General features: G+C 46.7%; 1 protein-coding gene across 1 annotated transcript in view; it reads left to right on the top strand.

The window, feature by feature from the left end:
* Window positions 1–19,020, top strand: part of cpxm2 (carboxypeptidase X (M14 family), member 2) — a 259,608-nt gene that overhangs the window by 74,001 nt on the left and 166,587 nt on the right. The window contains exon 4 of the mRNA XM_038773322.1: window positions 1,159–1,298. Within this exon, the coding sequence (XP_038629250.1) occupies window positions 1,159–1,298 (140 nt within the window). The remainder of the gene's footprint in view (window positions 1–1,158; window positions 1,299–19,020) is intronic.

Here is a 19,020-nt window from a genome sequence, read left to right as displayed (position 1 = left end):
TGCTAACCAGTGTATATTTTCATCAAGTATCCAGCACAATTGGAATAATGGATAAAATCTGTTTTCAGAAAGCTGTTCCCTCTTCTGTGTCTTTCCCAGCCAGCTCCATCATATATTGGTTCATGTTGGGTGGCAGGACACAGCAGCAGTAATGCTGCAGACTGCTGAAGAGTCCTCTTGGGACACAGAAGCATAAAGGTGAAGGCTCACTTTATGTTACAGCTGGCATCACTGGTCTACTAGGTTGTGAACAATAGAGAGGAGCTCTGGCAATTGGCATCATAGTAAAAATAAAGAAATATAATTGTGTACAGGATAACCATAAGCCACATGACTCTATGCTAATTGTGGCCCTAGTATGCAGAAAGGAGCTGAACTATATTTTTAAATGATCCAATAGGCAGCATGGCCATTCAGACGGAGCATTCAAACCAGATGCAGAGATTCTCCAAGGTTTTTAAGAAAACATTTTATTTTGGGCCCAGGAGCAGCAGTGATGTCCGTTCAGATCCGGTAAAAATTATTTGCTTCACTGCTGCTCTAACTTGCACATTTTCAAAATTCTCCTGAACCCTGATGATCTACCTCTGCGTTGACCGGGCTTCATCTGGGCTGCCTAGTGTTATGCCAGTCCAAATGCAACAAACTGCTCTTGGCCCCAGTCTGGGCCAGGCACCTTGCTGCCTCCATTTAAATAAGGCCCAATTGTTAAATTCGGTGGAGTCTCGCACTCATAATTCACAGCCGGCGACTGAGGTGTTAAAGTTACGTCTCTAATACAAGCCATGCATGCCTTGTACAATATGCATAACTGCCTCCATTCACCCATAACCTAGACCAAAGTTATCTAATTGTATCATAAAAATCCTACATTAGAATTTTACTTGGCTGGAAAATTGTCCAAAAAGATCAATAATTAATTTCCTCGTAACTGGAAGGGATTTAATGATTGTAGAATAAATAAGTGCAGTTAATTATCTCCTTGCTTTTATATCAACTGTTGCTGGCAGGAGCTCCTCGATTTATATACGTCTAGCAGTTAAGTGGCAAGATATCATTTAGGTTATTGTCTGTCATTATTATTTATCTAGTGAAACTGCAAAGGGTTTTAAGCAAATTAGCACCATTAGTGCTTAGACTGTGTTTCCTTGCCCACAGGCTGGCATTTTTGAAGACGACTTCTATGATGGAGCTTGGTGTGCTGGTAGGAATGACCATTCACAGTGGTTTGAAATGGATGCTCGAAGATTAACAAAATTCACTGGAGTTATTACACAAGGAAGAAACTCACTTTGGTCGTAAGTAACCCTACCAACCTTTGTACAAAAATAATATTTCAAAGCAAAATATAATTTACTTTATTTATTTATTTTTAAAATGAACTTAGAGTACACAATTCTTTTATTTCAATTAAGGGGCAATTTAGCGTGGCCAATCCACCTACCCTGCACATCCTTTTGGGTTGTGGGGGTGATCCACACAGATACAGGGAGAATGTGCAAACGCCACACAGACAGTGACCCAGAGCCAGGATCGAACCTGGGTCCTCAGTGCCATGAGCCAGCAGTGCCACTGCTCCACCATGCTGCCTCAAAACACCATTTATTTATATATGGGTGGCACGGTGGCATAGTGGTTAGCACTGCTGTCTCATAGGGCCAGGAACCCGGGTTTAATTCCGGCTTTGGGTGACTGTCTGTGTTGAGTTTGCACGTGATTCCCATGCCTGTGTTGGTTTCCTCTGGGTGCTCCGGTTTCCTCCCACAGTCCAAAGATATGCGGGTTAGGTGGGATTACGGGGCTGCGACAGGGGAGTGGAGCTGGTTTGGATGCTCTTTTGGAGAGTCGGTGCAGATTCGATGGGCTGAATGGCCTCCTTCTACACTGTAGGGATTCCATGAATACATCTACACTCAACGACCCTTCATGGCTATGCTAACCCTCTGCAGGAGGAACCTAACTAGTCCCATTCACTGCCCTTTCCGCAAAACCCAGCAACTTATTTCTCTTCTGGTTATTATCCAATTCCCTTTTGAAATCCCATGATTGAATCTGCCTCAGTCACACTCTCAGACAGTGCATTCCAGATCCTATGAAAAAAAGATTTATCTCACCCAAAGCATGAGTCAATCACCTTAAATTGGTATCCACTGGCCTTCAGCCTTATCGCCAATGGGAACAGTTTCTCTCTATGTTCTCTGTCCAACCTCACATGATTATAAACATCGCTATCAAAATTCCTCTCAAACGTTGTCCCCCTTAAGTAGCACAGCCCCAGCTTCCCAAATCTATCCACATCTGTAGTAATCTACAGGAGGCAGGAGTTCTGTCACCACACCAATATTTATTTACAATAACGATATTACAGGAGCAGCTACAAACAGTGCTGCTAGCAGTCCAGTCAACTTAAGACTGGCTCACAAAGTCTACACAGGTGCTTATATGGGCCCCCTCAATGAGCTATCATTGAGGGAGCTCATACTCCAATTGGCCAACTTATAAAGCCAATTGGAGTTCATTACACCCCTCCCCCACAAGGTCCGAGGAATTCCTGCCAGCTGGCATTCCTCTGAGCTTCTTCCTGCTCCTCATGTCTGGGTCCGTCACCTCTGTGTCGTCCACTGGGTCGTTCTCCGAAGTGGGCGGGGTGTACCTTATAGGTGCCCGTCTTTTCCTTGACGACCTCTTTGGAAGTTGTTCTTCCTCCTCCTTGGGGAGAGGTGTCGCGGCGGCCTCGTCGAACGTGTCCATCTCCGACTCTGACGACTGGGTGACAGGGTCTGGAGAAATTGCTCGGGGCTGGAGTGTGGGTATCCTTTCCGTCTGGGCTATCCCAGCTTGAGGTGGTCCTGCTTCACCTGCCTCCAGGTGTGGTTCCGCTGCCCTTATTTGGTCTAGGTGTTTCTTCAGCACCTTACCTCCTATTGAAACCTCATAGGATATGGGCCCTGTTTGGGACTCTATCGTGCCTTTGACCCAATGGACTTTGGTCCATTCCCATAATTCTTGACCCAAACCAGTGCTCCCACCTGGAAATGTCTCTGCTGCTGACTAATATCATGCCCCCTGCGTTGGGCCTCCTGTTGTTTCTCCACTTTCCGCGTTAAATTTGGGAAAAGGAGACTCAGCCTCGTTCGCAGCCGCCTTCCCATTAAGAGTTCAGTTGGCGGAATGCCCGTTGTGGAATGCAGTCTGGTCCTGTAATCAAACAGCCAGCGGGAGAGCTTTGTGTACATTGACGCTGCCGGCTGCTTCTTGAGTCCCGCTTTAAGTGTCTGGACCGCTCTCTATGCCAGGCCGTTGGTCGCTGGATGGTAAGGGGACGTTTTGATGTGACGGACTCCGTTTTCCTTCAGAAATTTTCCAAATTCCCCACTTGTGAATGCCGTTCCATTGTCCGACACCAATACCTCCGGAAGTCAATGTGTTGCAAACGAGGCCCTGAGCTTTTCAATTGTCGATGCTGTGCTTGCTGCGTTTACCCGGTGGACGTCCAACCATTTGGAGTGGGCGTCCACTATCACCAAAAACATCGAGCCCATGAAAGGGCCGGTGTGGTCAATGTGCAGGCGGGTCCACGGTCTGCCTGGCCATTCCCACGTGTGCAATGGCACCGCTGGTGGCACTCTTTGCCCCTGTTGGCACTCCTGGCACCGACGTACCAAGGCTGCTATGTCTGTGTCCAAACCTGGCCACCAAACGTAGCTTCGAGCTAGCATCTTCATTTTAGACACCCCTGGGTGTCCGTGATGTAACTCGGTTAAGATTGCCCGACGGCCCTGAGCTGGGACGATTACCCAGGCTCCCCATAATAGGATACCGTCTTCTACAGTTATTTGGTCCCTTCTGCTCCAGTATGGGTGCACCTGGGGCTCCACTGGTCTTTCCAGTTCCCCTGTTAGCAGTAAATGCTTCATATTGGCTAAAACTGGGTCTTTTTGCGTCCACAACCGAATATGTTGTGCGTCTACTGGTAGGGTGTCCAAAACATTTAGAGTCATTACTGTCTCCTCTACTTTTGGTATTTGCGGCGGAGTGTCCGGGAGGGGAAGTCTGCTCAAAGCATCTGCATTTGCTACTCGCGTTCCCGGTCTGTGCTCCAGAACGTATCTATACGCCGCCAGTAGCAACGCCCAGCGTTGGATTCTAGCTGATGCAATCGGGGGTATTGACTTGTCTTCGTTTAATAACCCTAATAATGGCTTATGGTCCGTCACTATGGTGAATTTCCGCCCGTACAGATACTGGTGAAATTTTTTTACTGCGAATATCACCGCCAGTCCTTCCTTCTCGATTTGGGCGTACTTCCTCTCACCCATCGCCAAGGTCCTCGAAGCATAGGCTATTGGACGTTCTTCCCCATTCCTTCCTCTATGGGCTAAGACAGCTCCTACCCCATAAGGGGATGCGTCACAAGTGACCACCAACTCCTTCCTTGGGTCATAATGCTTTAGGACATTTTCGGATGACAGCTGTTCCTTAATGTCCCTAAATGCTCGGTTTTGGCGGGTGGACCATTTCCATTCTTGCCCCTTTTTTAGTAGCTGGTAGAGGGGTTCTAGGATGGACGCCCTATTTTCAATAAATTTTCCATAATAGGTTACCAACCCTAGAAATGATCGTAACTCCTGGACTGTGGTGGGAGCTGGGGCTTCTTTTATTGCCCTTACTCTGTCTTCTTACATAGAATTTACAGTGCAGAAGGAGGCCATTCAGCCCATCGAGTCTGCACCGGCTCTTGGAAAGAGCACCCTACCGAAGGTCAACACCTCCACCCTATCCCCATAACCCAGTAACCCCACCCGACACTCAGGGCAATTTATCATGGCCAATCCACCTAACCTGCACATCTTTGGACTTCTAATGGGTGTAAGCCTGACTCATAGAACATAGAACATAGAACAGTACAGCACAGAACAGGCCCTTCGGCCCTCGATGTTGTGCCGAGCAATGATCACCCTACTCAAACCCACGTATCCACCCTATACACGTAACCCAACAACCCCCCCCCCCCCCCCCCCCCCCTCTTAACCTTACTTTTAAGGACACTATGGGAAATTTAGCATGGCCAATCCACCTAACCCGCACAACTTTGGACTGTGGGAGGAAACTAGAGCGCCCGGAGGAAACCCACGCACACACGGGGAGGACGAGCAGACTCCGCACAGACAGTGACCCAGCCGGGAACCGAACCTGGGACCCTGGAGCTGTGAAGCATTTATGCTAACCACCATGCTACCGTGCTGCTCGTCTACTTTATATCCCAGGTATAACCTGTGGGGCCAGAAAAACAAATTTTTCCCTTTTTAGCCATACGCCTGGCTTTGCGAAACGCCCAAGCACTTCCTCCAGGTTCCTTAAGCGTTCCCTGTTTGTCCTACCCGTGATTAAGACATTGTCCAAATAAATTGCCACCTGCGGTAGTCCCTGCAGAATATTTTCCATCGTACGCTGGAATATAGCGCAGGCTGATGACACTCCGAAAGGTAGCCTAGTATAACGAAAAAGGCCCTTCAGGGTGTTGATTGTAGCAAACTTCTGGGAGTCCTTGTCTAGTTTTAACAGCAGGTAGGCGTGGTTCATGTCCAGTTTCGTGAACAAAAGCCCACCTGCCAATTTGGCATATAGGTTGTCTATTTTCGGGATTGGGTATTTGTCCAGCAGTGCGTATTTGTTTACTGTCTATTTGAAATCTCCACAGAGACGTATCGAGCCATCTGGCTTCAAAATTGGTACCACCGGCGCTGCCCATTCCGAGAACTGTACTGATCTGATAATGCCGTTGCGCCGTAACGTTTCTATTTCATCATCTACTTTCTTCCTTAATACAAAAGGTACCGGCCTGGCCTTACAAAATTTCGGAAGGGCTTCTAGGTCCACGTGCAAAGTTGCTTTGGCACCTATGATTTCCCCAAACCTTCCTGAAGACCTCCGGGTATTTTTGGAGTACTCCACTCAACTGCCTGCTTCCACTCTGGAAAATTTTCATCCAATCTAATTTTAGGTCTTTCAGCCAGTTTCATCCAATTAAGCTCGGTCCGGAGCCCTCTACTATCATCAACGGTAATCTGAGCAATTGTTTCTCATATTCCACAGGTACATGAGTTGTGCCTAGAACTTCCAGGGGTTCCCCCGTGTATGTTTTAAGTTTCGTCGATGTTTTTGTTAGGATTAGTGGCTGGAGTCCATCTTTGATTTTTCTAAATGCTGCCACTCCCATTACTGATACGGCCGCACCCGTGTCTATTTCCATTATTGTCAGCCGCCCGTTCACCCGTGGGGTAATCGTAATACGTTCTGCTTTCTTCGTTACAATATTATATAATTGTTCCCCTTCGGAGGAGGATGGGGCGTCTAGGTTGTGTACTTCCCTGCGTCCCCACCTGCTATTCCTCTTTTGCCACCTCCTTCTAGGGTTTCTGTCGCTGTTACCCCACTCTGTCTGGTGCAAGAAACGGTCCTTCTCTGTTGGAGGAGCCTCAGCCGGTATTTCCCTCTGTCTCCAGTTAGTCCTGGCAGACTTGGGGGCAGTTCTGGGGTTTTCCTTTTTCCCTCTATTCCTCAGGCTTTTCCTGAGAGCGGCTATCTGGTAGCAGGACCCGTTGTGGTAGTCCCTCTCACAGGTATCTACCTCCATTGGCGTGCCCTGTAGTTCCTGCGCCCCACTTGCTGCCTTTTCTAGGGATAGTGCGAGCTGTAACACCTGCCTGCAGTCTAGCTCCGTTTCCACCAACAGGCGTTTCTGTATTGTGAGGTTGTTTATACCACACACTAACCGGTCCCGAAGCATTTCATTTAGCGTCGGGCCGAACTCACATTTTTCCGCCAGCCTTCTCAGGCGGGTCAAGAAATTTGTGACTGACACCCTGTCTTCCCGTTTCGCTGCGTAGAATCTGTATCTACGCAAAATGAGGGGTGGTTTTGGGTCGTAGTGCTCTTTCACCAATTCCGTTACTTCTTGGAAAATTTTCATGTCCGGCGCATCGGGATAAGTCAGACTACATATAATGGAAAAAGCTGAGGGTCCGCACGCCAACAGCAGGATAAGCCGTCTCCTTTCATCCGTCAGTATATCATTTGCCCGAAAGAAGTAACACATTCTCTCCACATACTGGGACCAGTCCTAAATAGCCGGGTCGAGTGCCTCTAACCTCCCAAAAAACGGCATTTTTAAAATGGCAAGGCTTACCCTCCGAGTGCGGCAGCTGGTCTCCGCAAAATTCTTAGTTTACTTCGTCGTCACTGTAGTAATCCACGGAAGGCAGGAGTTCCGTCACCACACCAATATTTATTTACAATAACGATATTACAGGAGCAGCTCCAAACAGTGCTGCTAGCAGTCCAGTCAACTTAAGACTGGCTCACAAATCCTACACAGGTGCTTATATGGGCCCCCTCAATGAGCTATCATTGAGGGAGCTCATACTCCAATTGGCCAACCAATAAAGCCAATTGGAGTTCATTACAACATCCCTGGAACCATTCTTGTAAATCTTTACTGCATACTCTCCAATGCTTTCACATCCTTCCTGCAGTGTTGTGCCCAGAATTGGACACACTACTCTAGTTGAGAAGTTATAAAGTTTCACCACATTATTTTTTTGTTTTTATACTCTATGGGCTGGACTTTTGCAAAGCCATGACGACACCAGAGACATTTAAAAATTGCGGGTGGAACCTGGATGTGGAAGTTCCACCTCCATTTCCAGCCACTACAATTTGCACAAGTAGGGGAAAAGGGGTGGGGCAGAAACCTACAGACTTGAAACACAATATGGAATTTTAAAATTTGTTTAAAAATAGTGCTGAGTTTAAACTGACCCCATTTTCATTTTTCCAAGTGCCTTACCTCTCAATGTTAGAGTCACAACTCTTTGGATAGAATGTAAACACTCGTGAAGTCCTGTTTAAGTCTTACGATCTGAAGTCATTAAAATTTCCAGCGCTTTAAAGTGAAATAAAACTCGGCTGCAGCTGCCAGTTTCAAAAAAACACAAACTGCTGGAGCACATTGATTGACAGGAAATCTCAGAGAAAAGAATTACTGACTCTCCCTGCAGTTTTAATGGATGTAATTTTTGACATTTCCTAAGTGCTGTTATTTCAACTGAGCCCACTATGATTGCTTGGCTGGGGTCTAAAAGATCAGAAACCACTGATCCCAGTAGGGTGGTTGAGTTTACAGGTTTAAGAGACTAATAAAGGGTGATATTGATACTGAATCTTTGGTGTGGATACTGAATAGACGCTTGTCTTTCGAAACGATTGGCCACTTAGGGTATGTGAACTTTTTGAATGGGGTTCATAAATGAGAGGTTTTCTTTCTGTATCAAGGGCCATTAGGGATGGGCAATAATTGCTGGCCTAGCCAGTGACACCCATGAATGAATTAAAAAAGCGTGTAAGGACAGCATGGTGGTGCAGTGGTTAGCACTGCTGCCTCATGGCACCGAGGACCCAGATTCGATTCCGGCCCTGAGTCACTGTCCATTTGGAGTTTGCACATTCTCTCCCCAAAACCCAAAGATGTGCAGGGTAGATTAATTGGTCTCTTAATAATTTTTTTTAAAAAAAATTGTGTGTATGAATGAGAGCTCTGTTAGATTGTTAGAATTTATTTTCCATCTCCTCATGGCTCCTGAGGTCTGCCCATAGTGGATCCTAAATGAGTGGTTGTGGAGGAGACCATGGTGAAGTTTAAAGGGTCTAAATCAGCCTTTCATGCCACTGGATGACATCTCAGAGAACTGAGGTGGGCCTTCTAACCAGCCTGCCTCGGCACTCACCTGCCTCGGAATTGCCTCCAGAGGTGACAAGCCTGATACATTCATTCCCTCACCTTCCCTGAGTGAAACTTGCTTATGATGGGCCTTTTATATTGCAGCACGTTTGCCAAGTTTGGAAATTCCCTTACTCTAAGTAGCTGCTATGGTTATGAATATCTGGCCCTGTGTCTTTATTGACAAATCCCAGGTTCCCATATCTTTTATTTGCCGTTTTTTCAATCTGTTCCCGCTACGGTCAATCATTTGTGCGCATATACCGCCCGTCCTTCAGCTCCTGCACCTCTTTAAAAATGTGGAGCGGGGATTCTCCGTTTTTGAGACTAAGTGTTGATGTAAATGCAGAATCCGTGGACTTTTACGATAGGAAAACCAGCGGCCATTAAGGGGTTAGCACAGGCGGCACGTGGAACATAATCGATTCCAATTAGAAATGGTGCCAGATTCACCGGATTCATGGTTCACATCCAAAGGCTGACAAGCTGCAGACACGTATAAACAATTCTCCCCCCACACACCATCCCAGCCAAGAACATGGCAGCAAGGAGAGCAGCCCCGAGGTTTACCGATGCCGAGCTGGAGGCCCTGCTGGATGCGGTGGAGGAGAGGCGGATGACCCTGTATCCCGGCCCAGGAAGGAGGCTGCCAGCAGTTGCCGTTTGTAGTGTCTGGGAGCAGGTGGCAGAGGCCGTGAGCGCTATGGGCAATATTGTCCAGACGGGCCAGCAGTGCCAGAAAAAACTACATGACCTCCTCAGGGCAGCCAGGGTGAGTAGGCAGCAATGTGGCCCTGGAACCAACCTCTGACTCACCCGGAGGGCAGTCGAGCCCCCACCCTGCCGGGTGCTCTGGCCATTAAGGCCATTACCTACCCACTCTCTGGGCTGCATACATCAGGTGGTCTAACACTGTTGTTTTCTGTGTGTGTGTGTGTGTGTCTGTGTGTGTGTCCCCAGGAGAAGGCCGTGTACAACCGCCAGGAGTGGGAGAACACAGGAGGGGGGCCGCCTGACTTGCAGCCCCTGACTATGGATGTCTTTGGCGGCCCGGAGGAAAGGGAGGTCACCAAGATGGAAATCGAGCGAGGAAGTGAGACCCCGCTTAGTTGTGGTTCCCTGTGACAGGTGTGCCAACCCCCCCAACACCACTCCCCCCAGCGGGGGGGAGCAGGGTGGTACCCCGCCTACTGACATTCAAACGATGTCTACTCTTCATGCGTTCTGGTACGCATTGATGTCATTGTCGAGGTGACAGAAAATTGCGATTTGCCGTCAAATCAGCGCCGGCCGTGGTTTTGGCATCGGAGCTGATTCTCTGCCCAATCATCTTTCCCAATTTTGGCATCAGCTGACGGAGAATCCTGCCTGTGATCTTTTATTTTCTTCCAATGGAAACCACCACTTCACACTTCCCTTCATCTTCAACATGTCTATCTTTTCCACAAACCGTGTATGTTATCCTGAAGTCTACTACTGTCCTTCTCACAGTTCACAATAATTCCAGGTATTGAGCAAAAGTTCAGTTTCTTCGTTTGGAGTCAGCAGTTAACAACTGAATCTGGGATCTTAAACTCAAAGGGATTTTTCACCCACATAGTCACTCTCAAAATCTTAAACTTCTCCTCTGGAAAGTAACAACCCAAATTGTTGATCAGGACAGCCAGGTGCCAGCCTATTTACAGTTTCCTTATTAATGCTGTTTTCTTCGATGTGCCGCAGCAGTGTGGGGAACATAGGGCGGGATTCTCCGAAATGGAGGCAGAGTGTCGCGCCATCGTGTACGCCGCCGCGTTTCACGATGGCATGAAACGGGCGCGGGCACTACCGGTTCTGGCTCCCACATGGGGCCAGCACAGTGCTGGAGCGGTTCACGCCACTCCAGTCTCCCTTCCCAGCACCAACTTGACACCATGCCAACCCGCGCATGCGCAGTGGCGCTGCGCCAACCCGCGCATGCGTGGAGGGACTTCCTCAATGCGCCCGCCCCGCGCAACATGGCGTGTGGGTTCAGGGGCCAGCCGCGTAACAAAATAGTGCAGGGGCTGAAGAGGCCGGCCCGCTGATCGGTGGGCCCCGATTGCTGGCCAGACCCCTTTGGAGCCCCCCCCCGGTCAAGGAGCCCCCCCTCACAGGCCACCCCCCAACCCTGCGGGCAGAGTTCCCGCCGGCTGCGAGCAGGTGTGGACGGCGCCGGCGGGACTCTGCCATTTCCATGCGGCTGCTCGACCCATCAAGGCCAGAGAAACGGCGGCCCCAACTGCCGCCCCGCCAAAGGGCCCGCCGCAAATGACGCCGATTCTCCGCTCCTCGGAGAATCGCGTGTCGGCATTGGGGTGGCGGGGCGCGGTTGCGGCATTTCTTCGGCCCGGCGCACGGCTCGGAGAATCCCGCCCATATAGTAATTTTGGCTTTGCACTCACAATTGCCAAACTTTTGGAAAGCTTTGAGTTCTTCACAGTGCCGAAAGCAATGATCATTCTTTCCTTGCAATTTGAGGTTCAGTTCATTTAGAATTGAAAATATGAATGCAAGGTAAGATATTGTTAGCATCCAAGTTTCATCAGCAAATGAATCAGACAGAGGGGATGATTCCTCGAAGAAGAAAGCGTGGATTTGATACCTCAGTTTGTAAACTCTGACTCGTGCCCGACGATTTGACAGCCAAAGTCCTTCTGTGTGGAACAATAAATATGTGTGCTCAGCCTCCATATCGGAACACAAAGTGTCAAAAAGTCTGGTATTGAATGAGCTGTGTTTAATGAAATTCACAATTTTCACAATTCCTTTCAACACCATGATCAGATGGAATTCGTTTCTATGCAAGTGCCTCACGGTGAATAAAAAATGATTCCAAACAATGTCCTGACCAGCTGCCTCCTTAATCCTTATTGTAACTCAACTGTTTTTCCCAGGCAAGTTGGCTATACCATCGCTTGTTATTCCTCTGCAATGAACCCAGTCGAACCTGCACTTTCCATCCACGCAACTATTCAATGTTTGAAAAATTTCTGTGCCAGTCGTGTGGATTGGTAATGTTAGGCAGCACAGCAAATCCTCAACAAATTCACTGTGCCAAACATACCTAACATAAACCAGCAACTTTGCATAATCTGAAACGTCTATACTTTCATCCAATTGTGTTGAGAACTCCTGTGCTAATTTCAAAATGAAAAGTAAGTTGGGTTTCTATATTCTCAGTAACATCACATATTCGGCGAGCCACTGTGTTCACTAATTGGGATGCATTTCACTTTTCAGCGAACCTCTCATCTAGGACTGTATGAACCATGGGCGGGATTCTCCCAACGGGAGTCTAAGTGCCAGCGCCGGAGTAAAAACCGGAGTGTTGTACTCCGGCGTCGGTGCCCGTTCCCAGACCCCTATTCTCTCCCCTCCGTGGGGCTAGCAGGGGCGTTGCACGATTTACGGGGGCAGGGCCTCGGCGTGGCGTCAGAGACTCGGCGCCGCGTAAAAAGGGACATTTTCTCTTTAGCTACACGGTAAGCTGCCATCTAAGAGGCTAACTGTACTTTGTCATTTAATATGTAACATTTCTGCTGAGGACTTCAGCTGATGATTTAAGTTCTCACTGCATCCTTTGAAAAAAATCAGAAGGTTTGTCCTCGAACTCGCTTGGTCTTAAAATGCCTTTGAATTTTTTGGGGTTTTAAACTTTCATTTGCCAGTACTTTCATGCGTATAACGCACATGGGCTTTACAGCTTAATTTGCATTAGCACTATTAATAAAGGCATACCTTAAAAAAAATCATCTTTATATTGCTTTGTGCCTGATTTCAGCTTCTTCCAAGTGGGCTGTTCACCAGAGGCCCTGAAGCTGACACCAGCACTGCTCTGTCCTGCAATGGATTCTCTTCAGCCACTCTGTCCAACAGGTTTAGTTGTGAGATCCTGGCCTATTTGTGTCTCTGGCCCTCTCTTTCTTATCTTAAAATTATCCATTTTAAATTTCTCAGTCCTGTTGCTTGTTTGCTACTGACAAAATGGAGCAATTGCAATCGCGCCCAGAGTATGTAACTTAAGTGTTCAAGGTGCGTGACCTGCTCTCTGCCATTGCTTCGGGCAGGAAGACTGCATTGAATTAAAAATAAAATTCTCCTGGGTTAGCGCACTGATATCAGGAGGAGGCGGTGTTTCCCCCTGGGTCAGGTCTGCGCACTGATGAGCGGGCACGCATGTGCAGCGTGCCCGCATTCTGAAAACTGGTTGTGGCCGTCACTTTAAAAGCTGGCTGCTGTGGCCGTTGGCCATTAATTCCCATGATCGGGAACACCGTGATCGATGGCTCCGCGATCCTCCTGGCACCTGCTCGTGACCCACCTGTGGGTCATGACCCCGACTTTGAAATGACTGCTCCTAAATGTTCACAAACCCCAAATCCATATAAGGTTTGAATACTGCTCTCGTATCTGATTGCCTCTTTTAATACTTCTCTCAACACAGTATTCAAGAAGAAACCTGGTGACCTGATTGATAATCACTCCCGATCCAGCAACTCTTTTCTCTCCTTCACAGATTGGCCATCTTACTGTATTTCATTCACACCACCACATTGAATTAATTATGAACTTTCTTCTCTTGTTCAACTTAAGCCGGAGTTGCAGAGTCCTGCAGTTAACATCTTCATCCTCCCTGAACCTTGTACAACCTCTGGAATTTTAAAACCTTTGCTTTGCTGTCATAAATTTTCCATTTTTTCCCCAGTGGTCTTTTCAATTTTTCCAACCTTTTTCTTCCTTAACCATCTTCTTTCTACTCTATAAACATTGATTCTTTCCTCCTGGCAATTCCTTTTCCATAAGATCAATCTTTCAACAAGATGCTGTAACTTTTCTGAAGGAACTCTGGCCTTGGCTGGTTATCTCAATTGGCTGAACAGCTGGTTCATGATGCGGAGTGACGTCAATAGTGCAAGTTCAATTCCTGCCTGAGGTGTGGCGATCCTCAGGTTAAATCACCAGCAGTCAGTCTCCAAAGGGTGACATTTCATTTACATTTTTAGTCACAATAAATGTAAAATACTAGACATAACTATATTCTATAAATATATTAAGCCTTCATCTGCTAATATCACCAGCAGTATATATTTTCTGTGAAATAGCAATTAATCTAAACTTATTCCTGGAGACATACACTATGGTTATGCATCCTAACATCTCTCTGCACATTTATTGTAATCCAGCTATTAATATCAACTTGGTTCAGCTGGTAATTTGAGTTCAATTGGGACTGCCGCTTCAATGCATGGAGGGATTGCTAGGTCGTAGGTGATGCAATATTTTAAATGAGTTATTATACTATGGACATGCCTGCCTGTTACAGTAGATGTAACAGATCCTGTGGCTTTATTGGAAGGATAGGAAGTCCTCCTGGTGCCCTGAATACTTTGACCTCATATGCTAGTACCAAAGATAAATCATTGGTTCACCATTTGTGAGAGCTCGCGGTGCATATGTTGGTTGCCTGCACAGCAGATTCCAAAAAAAAGTAAATTGGCTACCAAACTAGTGTAGTGTTTTGCAAGAAAAGGTGATATCCCATTGAAAATTCTTCCTTTCCATGCCCTTCTCTAACTGTCCCTGTGAAAATTTTATTCCATTCATTGAATACCTATTTTGTTAATCATCTCACGAGGATCTCCTGATTAAGTCTTGACTGTATTAATTAGTTACTTTTAGTAACAACAAAAACATAAAAATGGCTGGTTTGCTGAAGTTAATGGAAATGTTAAATCATGATAATAAGTGAAAAATTCAGGAGCAGTCTTTCTGCATAACTCAGGGAATTTTCGACCCACAGCAATTTGCTGCGATTGTTGATTCTCAAGAGGAACATTTTCCGTTTCCTGGCAAAGCTCTGCATGTGTGTAATCCGTTGAGTCTGAAGTTTCCTTCTATGCTGACGTAAGGTATGAAGCATGAAAGTTGTCAGTGCTCAGTACACAGTGGCACAAATGGGTTGAATCACAAACTAGTGGGTTGGGGTCATGTCAGAGGTTCAAAGGCAAAACATACGCAACTGAAAATAAAATGCCTCCAACACACTCATTTCCGATTTTATCAGAGACGCGGCAAGGAGTGATGGCCAACTTACTCATGTGGAACAGATTGTGTAATTATATATTATAATGAGGCTGTTGGCTTTCACAGTTATTCTATTTTTCACCGTGGGTGACCAGATTTTCCAAGCCTCAAGAAGCTTGGCAGTTTAAAGGAGGCAAGAGGGCTTCTGAGGTAAATAATTGGGGCACTGTAACATCCTGGATCACCATTTGACCTTCCCCCTCCCCCCACAATTGGAAAGCCTCGACGATTAGGACTTCAAAACCATAATTTAACCCTCTCCCTTCCACCGACCCCATGACTGGGACCCCAGACACCCATGGGGGCACCCCCTGCAATCCAAACTCTGTATGCCCCACAATCGTTCTTATTCACCCCAGTACAGCAACCTCCTCTCATTGGTTTTGGCCCTGTGTGAAATGATTCCAGCTTGCCAATCGTGCTGCCATCCATCCAGCTGTCATGACTTCACAACCAATTCTAAAGTGATTCGCAAACCTACAATTATGGATGACCTCGGGAGATAGTGGCCCCTTTCATGGCATCAAAGAGGCTGGGATACTAACTGGCAGCATGTTTCCCAATTGTGCCATCTGGGTGACGACATTGCACCTAAGCCACATGGTATTATTTTCTTCAAGGTGCAGCTGGTAGCTGAAGATCAGCAAACAGATGGACAAATGTCGCCTTGGGAGAACCCCCCTGCACTCCTTTGAATGGTTCCCAAGGGATCTTTTACAACCAGCTGAGAGAGTAGACACAGTGGAGGGGAGGGAAGTGTCAGGGCCTATTTTTATACTCATGCAAAAGCCAACGCCTCTGCCAATGCAGCGCCACCTGAACTGAAATACAAGGAAAGTTTATGTGCTCAACTCTATGAGTGGGGCTTGACCCCACCACTTTCTGACTTGGAGGCAAGCTTCATACTACTGAGCCAAGACTTTGTCAGTGGGGTCAGATGCAATGGGTGCAGCAGGTATCTGATTTGGGGGAAGACAATACACTCACACAGAGGAACTGAACAGTGTTGAATCATAGGTGGACTTGGACAGACGTGGAATATTTGAAGTCCCGCTGATGTCAATCGGAGGCAACATGCACATAGGATTCATTGACTGTGGACGGTTTCTATCTATGCTTTTTGCAATCCAATTTTCAAGTTTTGAAGGAATATTCCAGAATAACACCCATAGATGTGCATATTCTTGAATATTTGATTCAACGATATCATCCATCTAATTTAGATTGAAAACACAAAATCAAAAGGTCATGTTGGCCTTCCTGATTGAGATTACTATTTTTATGTTCTTTCTGTAGTTGAGTACTGAAATACAAAGTCCTATTGTTTGGCTTTGCCCCCTGGTATCTCCTTCTGCCACTATCTGCTTTCAATAGAACAGTGTGGGTGAGTGAAGGAAGCCATGCCAAGGGAAGAAATGTCACCATTCAGTGCTCAAGCTTCAAAAAATATAGTGGTCATAATAGTAATAATAATAATAATCTTTATTAGTGTCACGCTTCGGCTTACATTAACACAGCAATGGTTACTATGGAAATCCCCTAGTTGCCACACTCCGGTGCCTGTTCGGGTACACAGAGGGAGAATTCAGAAATGTCCAATTCACCGACCAAGCACGTCTTTCAGGACTTGTGGGAGGAAACCTGGAGGAAACCAACGCAGACACGGGGAGAACGTGCAGACTCGGCACAGACAGTGACCCAAGCTGGGAATCGAACCTGGGACCCTGACGCTGTGAAGCAACAGTGCTAACAGTTGGCTGTGAAGGATTTTGGAGCGACCTTTCTTTTAAACAAGCGAGTTTCATAGTTTAAATTTCTATGCAGATGGTCAAAGCTAAATCCGTTGCAAAGACTTTGAAATGTTCTATGAAGCCACTTTTCTTTGGTGATGTGTTTTCTTCCGGGCTAATTAAATTGCAATTTATTCAAATGTATTGGCTTTCTACAAAGGTGTGGAGTCTGCACGTCCTCCCCGTGTGTGCGTGGGTTTCCTCCGGGTGCTCCGGTTTCCTCCCACAGTCCAAAGATGTGCGGGTTAGGTGGATTGGCCATGTTAAATTGCCCGTAGTGTCCTAAAAAGTAAGGTTAAGAGGGGGGGTTTGTTGGGTTACGGGTATAGGGTGGATACGTGGGATTGCTCGGCACAACATCGAGGGCCGAAGGGCCTGTTCTGTGCTGTACTGTTCTAGATTCTAGAAAGACTGCTTAGTAGTAATTAAAGAGTTGATAGCTGATTTGATGCAGTAGCAGCTAGGCAGGGGAGGTGGTGGACTGCACAGTATGCATTTTCTTGAATGCAGAGCCAGTTGTGATCAGACTTGAATAGAGGAATAAATTGTGCTTCTAACGGCACATAATTCTGCAATATCCTGCACCTAAAATACATGCAGCGCCACAAAGGAAGTCCGGTGCAAGAGAAAGTGCTACTGCTAATTGACTGAATTAACCATTGGAAAGATCAAAGTCATTACCATCAATCTCCAACACAAACTCTATTCCCTAGCTTCCATTCCACCCCCTCCCTGACCACTGTCTCAGCCTGAACCACGCTACACGTGTACCCCTTCGCTGGGTTTCTGACCACATATCTGCCCTATCATAAAGACCTCCTACTTTCACAGCCCTAGAACCATCCATCTCCACCCCTGCTTCAGTCCACCTATTGCTGAAACATTCGCTCATTCGCTGCTCCCGACTATTTGAATGTTGGCCTTGGCCGGCTTCCCACTATTCATGAACTTAAGGCCGACCAAATCTCTGCTTCGCTTACCCTAACTCGCACCAAGTCCAGGCCACCCATTGTCCATGTGCTTGCGGACTGACATTGGTTCCCCATTCACCAATGTGTGATTTTAAAATTCTCGTCTGCATGTTTAGATTTCTCCGTTTTCTTGCCACTCACTAGCTCTCAATCTTCCTTCCGTCCGACAAACCTTTGTATTCCCCCAACTTTACTCTGTTAGGCAGCACTCTGTTAATTTGTCCCATCGTTGCTGGAAGCTGCTGGGCATTGACCTCTGGGATTTCTGAATTTTTGGAGAAACTTGCCAAGACTTTAGATTTTTAATAATGTATTTTTGAAAAAATAAGTTAATTTCTTCTGGTCCATGGGCCAGAGGTAAGTTTAATTGTTGTACAAATGTTATCTCATGATCTGATTTGATATTTGGCTGAAGTGTCAGAACCGGCATTGTTGCATTAAATCAACATTAGAAAATACATTCTATGAATTGCACCACGTATGTGATGATCGTGTGTCTGTATGCTAACACTTCAGGGTTGTCTGGGGTGATCATGGAAATCCGGTCAGGCAGTGCAGTTTATGAGCTTTGCATTAAGTGAGAATTCTAGGCTATTCATGGGCAATATTAGAAGAGCAAACAGAACCTGGAACCTGGGTTGCTGTGGATACACACAATCTCCAGTGCAAAATTACAGGACGTTTTGGGGTAATGCAAAGGATACATGCGGTAACTACTGATTACTGTAAACTAAAGCTGACCCACAGAGACAGATACAGTTTCAGGCAGACAAGTGATTACTGAACACTTAACGTTGGCATGAAACTTTGATGCTTGGCATGTGTGTTTATGCCCACTTGGTGTGAAGGTTTGCATCAAAGGGACACTCTAATCCAGTTAAACCTGTGTTTCATGTCCGGGTCATGCCTTTTTGTGAAAGTAAAAATGACGAGTGTTGGTATCTTGCAACTTAGTTGACTACCATCTCTTTCATTTAAATATGCGCTGCCACTGTCTGGGTACGATAGGTGTCTGCTGGGGGACTTAGAAGGATGGATGCAAATATATAATGGGTCTCTATCCACTGAAGGAACCATGAACAGGATTTTCAGTTTCATATCGGAGTGAACATGGAGGTGGGCAGGCACAAAGGTTTTCCTGCTCCATCCCGCCCCCAGATCATTTTCCCAGAGGCGGCATCAAAGTTAGCATGGCTACCCACCCACAAGCGGTGGGTACTTGAATGAGGGTAGTTAAAGGCCTATTAAGGACTATTGTCAGAAGCAGACTAGAATTTTACAGTTGGCCAACAGGCCCCTTAATGCATCAAAGCACAGGCCAGCTTCCTGAAAGTGGCCTCCTTGTGGAAGACTGGAGCTGGACTGCCGGAGAGGG

The sequence above is a fragment of the Scyliorhinus canicula genome, chromosome 16, assembly GCF_902713615.1.
Source record: "Scyliorhinus canicula chromosome 16, sScyCan1.1, whole genome shotgun sequence".
Lineage (NCBI taxonomy): Eukaryota > Metazoa > Chordata > Chondrichthyes > Carcharhiniformes > Scyliorhinidae > Scyliorhinus > Scyliorhinus canicula.
This window is presented reverse-complemented; position numbering and strand designations above follow the sequence as displayed.